Below are 8,697 nucleotides of genomic sequence, written 5' to 3'. Positions count from 1 at the left end.
AAATAAGTTTAGCAAATGCTGGTGTTTCCTCAACCATGTTATTTATAACATTTTAGAGTTGTTTTTAACTTGCCGATATAAATATCCCAGTTGACCCATACGCTTAAATAACTTAATAATGTATCTTCAATTTGATCTTTGATCTTGATATGAATAAATTAAAAAAAATGTGCGTGCAATACGTTAGAATAATCTGTCTGGACATAATTTTTGTTTTAATTTCAAGACATATTTCGTAACGTTCTCACTTTTCACCAAACCATTGTCGTTGTTAAATTCTGTCATATCACCAATACACAGTAACTTTTTTTGATTTTACGTGGATAAAACATCAAGTCAATAACCCACACAGTATTTAGTTGTGAGGTCGTCAATTAAAAATAATTTAAATAAACCCATTCATAAAATTCTTCGATAATTTTAGAACATGCAATTATGGGAGTGGCCAGCTGATGTTTCTCTTTTGCGTTACAGATAGACAAAAGAAGAATAAAACCGGTTAAAGCCTACCTGCTTATAAGCGGGGAAAATTAGAACTACCTGAATTTCTGGACACAGGATCGGGCCGGAAGGTAAGGCTTGTATTCGTTCAGATGAATATTTATAAATTGTTTTATTTCTGTCTCAAATTATGTATAATGGTTTTGCAATATGAATGATTCTTGTAATACTGCATTTAAATAAACACTGTATGATCATGTATAACACTCCAATTATGAGCACGTGATGTTGTTAATTGATCAAATTCATTATACTTGGACATTTGAAAATAAATAGAATGGAATAGAAATTGTAAAAAAATAATTTAGTAAAGTTTTACTTTTGACACCGATGTACAACACCTTTGCGCAATTTTTAATCTGCAAAGCCTCGTGCATAACCCTTGAATCGAACACACCATTCTACATCAATAAATATAGTACATAACAGACACATCATTGGGGAAAACATTGATAAAAAATATCGGAAACACAAATATTCGATACACACATGAGAAAATAAAATTAATCACAACGTAAACATAAGAAAATAAATGGCATAATTGTAAATAAATTAAATGTCAACATAAAACTGAAGCAAATATAAATTAATGTTAAGTATAATCTAGGACCTTGGTGCATGTTAATAAGTCCGAAAACATCAAGCCTGTTCATCTACACTTTTCCAGTCATTCTGTAAGAGATAAATTTCGTGAATCAGATTTTTTTATTTCTATAGTATTTTTGTTAATTGTCATTTTTTTTTATCTGTGTCGATTTGGTGAATTTAAACTTTCCCCATCTGTTATGATGTTGCAATTGTTTTCTTTTGACATTTCAGTAAATCATTTGTTCAACAATTGAATGAAAACTTATTCAGAATAATTGTTTTCTGTCTCAAATTTTCAATATCACACGATTACTATCAAATTATGTTTTAATAATCCAGTTTGCATTATAATCTTACACAGGTTATTGTTTTATGCCAAGAAAACTTTTTATAGCTTGTTTCTTGAAAATAATTATCTATCGTTCTGAAAGGAAATATCTCCATGTAGGTACACTCGATAGCTGCGTCTTCGTCTTTTAGTCTATCGACAGTTGTGTATTTGTCTTTTAGTCTACCGATAGTTGCGTCATCAATAGTTGTGGCTTTGTCTTTTAGTCGATCGATAGTTGGGTTTGTCTTTTAGTCTATAAATAGTTTTGTCTGTCATTTAGTCTGTCGATAGTTGTTTCTTTGTCTTTTAGTTTATCGATAGTTGTCTTTGTCTTTTAGTCTATCGATAGTAATGGCTAAGCCGCTTTGTCTTTTTGTCTATCGATAGTTGTCTTTGTCTTTTAGTCTATAGATTGTGTTGTCTTTGTTTTAGTCTGAAGCTAGTTTTGACTGTCGTTAAGTCTATCGACAGTTGTTTCTTTGTCTTTTAGTTTATCGATATATGTATCATCAATAGTTGTGTCTTTGTCATTTAGTCTATCGATAGTTGTTTTTCGTCTTTTAGTCTATCGATAGTTGTGTATTTGTCTTTTAGTCTATCGATAGTTGTCATCAAAACTTGTGTCTTTGTCTTTTAGTCTATCGATAGTTGTGTTTTTGTCTTTTAGTCTATCGATAGTTGTCTTTCATGATATTGGTCTATTGATAGCTGTCTTTGTCTTTTGGTCTATCAAAAGTTTTGCCTTTCGCGATTATACCACATCTCCCTTTTCATGGTTTATAGATACGCATACAGGTCCGGGTGGGATTTAAAAGTTTCTACAGATGTTTTATATCATTAACACGACATCTCAGGTTGCATAATGCTTTTCTTTTTCTTTTCAACATTCATCAAACTGGTTAATAACAAATTAAATACCGACTATCACATGGACGATAACCACTATTCTGCCGAGTCATCAGTTATTTAAATTCTATAACGTTTCAAGGAAATCAGATTTGCCAGAATCTGTAGTTTTCTTCGAAATTCAGAATGCGTGAAATTTTTATTCTAGTGCTCTCCTTATAATGTATTATATATGTTTATTGTTCATGATCATTTTAAAACTATCTTGCGCTTTCGAAATAGTTTCGAGCATTGCTCCAACATCATCAGTTGTTTCAAACTTTTTGTCATACACAAGATTGAATAAATTTGTATATAATAGTATCGTCAAACGTTATAGAAGAGAAATAATATTTAGCAATTTATTATATCATAGTTAGTGACAGACCCAGAAATTTCCATAGCGGGGGGGGGGGGGGGGGGGGGGGGGGGGCTCTGACTGCATGAGAGGGGAATGCCCCGGTCAATCTTCAGCGATTCCTTATATAATCAACTAAATTTTTCCCACAAAAGAGAGGGAACGGGCACCCTGCCCCCTAAATCCGCCTCTGAAATTATAACATGAAAATGTTGTTTATTTCTTGATTTTTACTCTCACTATAATGAGTTCATTTTGTATATTTTTCAGAAGACATTTTCATCATGGGTTTTAAATACATTGCCTTTGCTTTGCTGATAGTCCCTGTGTTGACACAAGGTAAGTCCGACTATAATCCATGATTCAGGCTATTTATTTATGACATTTAAGTGTGAAAAAAATCTTAAGAATCTAAAGTTTCTTGTTAGCGCAGAGGATAACATTTTCGTTTAACTTAAAGTTGAAATATCATAGTATTGAACTTTCAACTTAGAAAAAGCGTAATTTTCTTGATGGGTGTTGAGAAAATTGGCAATTAGTATTTTCAACTTTGAAAAAGGTTTAGGACTTGGGTCAGTATACAATTATCTTGTTTAACTAAACTGCTGACATTTGAATAAGAGGTCACGTGATGTGTGAATTGAGAATTAAAACTACCAACTTCGCTTAATTGTTGGTTTAGGGTCCCGATTAATTATATATATTTATATATACAAACGTTTATGTCGTCTAAGCGCTCTACACTTTGTTTGTCAATACAAAATACATAGATACTACAACGTTATATGATTAAGATATTAATTCGGAATTCAGATTCAAAACTTGTGTAATGAAGACTTTTTCTCATGCTCAACAAATAGATACTTTTTTGGAACGAGGAATTTTTCTCATGACCACAAATGAAAAACTTTTTTGTCTTTTTCAGTGCCCCCTGGTGCGCCAGTAATCACTGGACCACAGATCATTATATTTGGCCAACAAGTTACCCTGACCTGTACCGTAACTGACGGTCAACCCACACCAACGGTCAAATGGTTAAGAGACAACGTTGTTATTGATGAAACGTATACTATAAGTGGAAATACAGTGGTAAACACGTATTCATTCCAAGCTTCTAGTCAGGAACATTTAGAAGTGTTCGAATGTCAGTCTGAAAATGGTGTTTTACAGAATCCTCTATCCAGAACTATATTCGTCGAGGTTTATAGTAAGTATAGATATTGGTTTCTAGTAAGTATAGATATTGGTTTCTAGTAAGTATAGATATTGGTTTCTAGTAAGAATATATATTGGTTTCTAGTAAGTATAGATATTGGTTTATAGTATCGGTTTATAGTAAGTATAGATAGTGGTTTATAGTAAGTAAATGTATTGGTTTCTAGTAAGTATAGATGTTGGTTTATAGTATCGGTTTATAGTAAGTATAGATTTTGGTTTATAGTAAGTATAGATATTGGTTTCTAGTAATAAAATTGAGAATGGAAATGGGGAGGGGAATGTGCCAAAGAGACAACAACCCGACCATAGAAAAAAACAAGTATAGATTTTGGTTTATAGTAAGTATAGATATTGGTTTATAGTATCGGTTTATAGTAAGTATAGATAGTGGTTTATAGTAAGTAGATATAGATATTGGTTTATAGTAAGTATAGATATTGAGTTACAACGGATCGGAATGTGAAAGGACTCAATTGTACAACACTTTGCACTCCCTAACGTATTTTACTATTTATTAATTTCACGAATAAGTCAAATGCCAGAAATAAAACACGAAATAGAAGTAAAAAAATACTTTTATGAAACTAGTGCGCGAATTCTAAAAGTGTGATTTTTGTTTAAAATGTTGGTCTTGAATTTGTATTTAAACGAGATGTAAATTGATAAACAAATTGTAAATACGTAAGCTTGGTATGATGGCTACAATGCAAAGAACAGTAAGATTTCAAAAACATAAGCTCTAAGCTTTTGATTGTGAACTGCAAATATATAAAATTTTACAAAAAAAACAAAGATTTCCGTTCTATACATATTGATTCACAAATTTTCTCTTGAGTAAAACATAATAATGTTTCAATTCAAACAAGTGTTTTGGAACACTATACACAAAATTCAAACAAGTGTTTTGGAACACTATACACAAAGGGTCAATGTACAATAGTTTATCGTTTTGTCTGCAGGGTCACCAAATCAACCAACACTAACAGGACCCACGCAAGTGGCCCCAGGAACACCAACAACATGGACTTGTAGATCAGAAGGAGGATACCCAATACAGACTATGACAATGAGAATTGGAAATTCACAGTTCAGCAGCAATCAATTCACAACCAACACCCAATTTATACAGTCCTCGGAATCCTACACGGTTGTTGGAACTCTCACCTTCCCACCATCACTAGCCAATAATGGACAGACACTTTTCTGTGATGTTAGGCATACAGACACGTTAACCGCTCCACAAACAGTCAGCCTGCCATTACGTGTTATTTGTAAGTTTAACTGAGTGTAGAACATACTAAGTCTCGAGAGAAGCATAAATCAAAATCTTATTGGCAACGAACATGATGAAATCTATACAGCCAAAACAATGCATTAATTTCAGTACTTATATATACTAGAATAGCATCGTAATTCTTAAAGACACTAAAATGCTAGTTTACATGTATTTTACTTTTACATGAATCAAAGATGTTTATTTTCATATAATGGGCGTACAAAGAGCTAAGTACGACATACATTGTTCTTGACTAAGACAAAGACTCAGACTAAGTACTATTTCAGAATACACCTATAAACTACACGATAATTTTGTTTTTAGAATACACTAATAATTTTATCTCTATACATTGCAGCCCCCCTTTCTGTGACGGCCCCGAACACATTCTACAATCCTGCCGAGACAGAAACAGTCAGCCTTATCTGTGTTGTGACTGCTGGAAACCCTACTCAGATCAGGTGGTACAAAAACAGCCAGCTTTTACCAGTAAATGGTAGATTCTCTGGCGGAACCGTCTCCGGTCCGGCATTGACCATATCCGGTGTCGTTATGAGTGATGCTGGTACCTATATATGTGAAGCTACAGATGGTAGCGCTACCGTTAGAACTAACAACATCCAGTTGTCTCCAATAGGTATGTAACTTCCAGGTGTCTCCAATAGGTATGTAACATTTAGTTGTCTTCAATAGATGTATAACAAAATCCAGCAAAATGTTAAAATACTCGAGGCAAAGATGAATTTTAATAACAAAATTTTGTCTCTGTATTTTCTTATATTTACTATAAAATGGCGAACTTCCATGCTTAGTTTCTAATGGCAATACACAATTGATATTTATACATATGGTGCTAATTTCATTTAAATTGAAACGTCCATATTGTAAGATTTTTAACAGGACTCTGAACGCAGCAGTGACACGTGAACTCTTGTTCGCCTCCCTTATATTAGTTGTTTATAATGTTTAACTGTGTCCTACTAGTGCTTTCATTTAACAATGTATCACTTTGAAAATTGTAAGGTATATTTTTCGAAATACACGAGTTTAATTTATATTTTGCACTTTTTACAAACTAGTGCTTATTAGTTATTAGCTTTGCAAATTTATGTGTTAATTAAGCTATTAATGGTTTGCTTGTCATGTGCATTTGATCATGTGATAAATGTTAAGGTAGATTTTCTCAATTTTACATAACTTTATGTCTGTTTTCTTGCATGTTTGTCTAATGTTGTGTGTTATGTTTGTTTGAGTAGGTCGGTTTTAAAATCTCAAAAAAAGAGCTTTTATTGTAAGCCTTTAACCGACTTTAAATTAATTTGATTTGATTTAATTTAATTTGAACACAAAGAACCCTTCATATAAAAGTACTCGTATTATTTGGTGAAATGTGTATGCTAACAAACCAGGTTAGCTTCTCTTGAAAATGACTTTTATGTTTTAATTTTTTTTTAGAACGATCTGTATCAGAATTCGATATAATTACGTCCATCCTCAATGGTTACAACAAACTAGTCAGACCCATCGACCCTGTTAACAACGTAACACACTCTCTAATTCCAAAAGAAACCATTGAATTTGTAAGTATATTTCGCTGGACACACGTTATTATGATATTTGAAAAAGAAAATTAAAAACAACACAAGAAAGAGTGACAGAATTTTGCAAGCACAGTTGTGTGTGCTTTTGAGTTGACTACTTACGTATGCACTTGTGTATACTAATTGCAGTTCATACGTCTGTGGTTTTGCTTATTCGATTTTTATTTTTCTAGCAAGACTAAAGTGTTTCAGCCTATTTGGTCTGAAAATTTCCTAATGGAATGAAATGTTATCCATCCAACTTTCGTTTACCCTTTATAGAACTTCGGGTTTATTTTAGTACTATTATTGATTTATATTTTAGAAAAAATACACCTAGTTCAAACACACTTCAAGTTTAGTCCTTTACAAGCAAACGATTTGCATTATATTTCTGTTAAAAATTACCTTAGTTTTGAAATTTTCAGATATGAATTTAAAATTACAATGGTGATAATTGTGACAAGTGTATACACTATCTTTTGTATATGTGCATGATTAATTTACTTTTAAAAACCAGGATCCCAAGACATTGCGCTTTGAAGCCATGCAGTGCATTTCCTGGAACGACCCAAGACTGTCATGGCCCAGAGGACAACCAAGAGTTAGCTTACCTTCATCTGCGATCTGGTTACCAGATATTGTTATGTTAGGACAGTAAGTATAAGTTGTTTGAGTACCAGATGTATCGTTGGGACGGTGACTTTTGTTTATCTTGAATGTTCATGTAGAACAGCAATCCAATTAATTTTGACGCATTGAAAGGATATTTTAAATACTTTTCTGTGACGCATAAAGACGTCATACTTATTTGGACTAGTAGCCCACAACCTTCTAAGCGTTCGGGAGCACACGAGATCATCCTCAGTGTTTGGTGGGGCTCAGTTCCCAAATTCGTAGTTTTATAATTTGTGTTTTGTTTGTTTTTCTGTTATTTAACATGGCGTTGTCAGTTCGACTAATGAGATTTAAATATTCATTGAAATGGCAGCTTTGATAAGATAAAGCAAATATATAGCCGATAAGTTCAGGAAAATATTTGGTCAATTCGTGTAGGTACAACATAAAGCTACTATTTTTTTTAAATATTTCATATCCTCCACAATGTTTTTGCATACTTAAATGTTAAGTGTTAAGATAGATGTTTCAAATTGGTTTAAATTCTGATATACATTCTTTTCGTTGCAGGGAAGTAATGCACGATTTTGAAGCAAAAGCGATCGTCATGAAAAACGGAGACGTGACGTATTGCCCACAGGGAGTAATCAAGTCCACCAATTGTGAGGAAAAGTCCGGCTCAGTTTGGGAATGCAACTTCAAATTCCTATCATGGTCTTACGACAAAGTCATGTTGGACATTCATTTCCCATCCGTCCTAACTAGACCATCCATCGATATGGCCATCTACTATCAACATGAGGAGTATGAAATCGTTAGTCAGTGTGCAGTACGACGTGAGATGAGCTATCCCTGCCGAGTAGGTACCTACCCAGAACTGACCTACACATTTGTTATCAGACGTCGAAGATCCTTCTGTACAAACCTCAACGCAAGCCCGACCTGTAATTAGACGTTTAAGTAATACTTTTAATTGCAGCGAATGGTCGGCCATCTGAACCAACAAGGATTTTAATCAACAACAAGACATGTGTTGATTGTTGTTATCATTATTGCAATATAGATAATTTTAGTACATGACAGGCATTGATATAAGTTAAAAAATGCAGTTAGAAAGATATACATATTTTAAGGTTGCAAAAAAATTGCAAATGCGATAAATTCATTATTTTAGTGCTGCAATTAGTTGTTTAAGTTGTTAGAATATAGTATCTACTTGTTACATTTGTGTGTGCATAAAACAGTTGCATTCTTATAGTTAAATATGTTGTTAAGTGTATAATTACATATACATATATATATATTACTGAACATTAATACTCAATATTAAACCTCAATAATG

At 32.9% G+C, this 8,697-nt stretch overlaps 1 protein-coding gene across 1 annotated transcript; it reads left to right on the top strand.

Annotated features, from left to right (window-relative positions):
* Window positions 1-318: 318 nt before the first annotated feature.
* On the top strand, window positions 319-8,697 carry LOC139511286 (uncharacterized). The gene is made up of 8 exons (XM_071297902.1): window positions 319-572; window positions 2,934-3,002; window positions 3,589-3,870; window positions 4,841-5,152; window positions 5,516-5,794; window positions 6,613-6,737; window positions 7,258-7,394; window positions 7,926-8,697. The coding sequence occupies exons 2-8, from the start codon at window positions 2,948-2,950 to the stop codon at window positions 8,305-8,307; spliced, it is 1,572 nt and encodes a 523-aa protein (XP_071154003.1). The 5' UTR covers window positions 319-572; window positions 2,934-2,947; the 3' UTR covers window positions 8,308-8,697.

The sequence above is a fragment of the Mytilus edulis genome, chromosome 2 (assembly GCF_963676685.1).
Source record: "Mytilus edulis chromosome 2, xbMytEdul2.2, whole genome shotgun sequence".
Taxonomy (NCBI): Eukaryota; Metazoa; Mollusca; class Bivalvia; order Mytilida; family Mytilidae; genus Mytilus; species Mytilus edulis.
The sequence above is the reverse complement of the archived record's forward strand: the minus strand, read 5'-3'. Positions and strand labels throughout refer to the sequence as shown.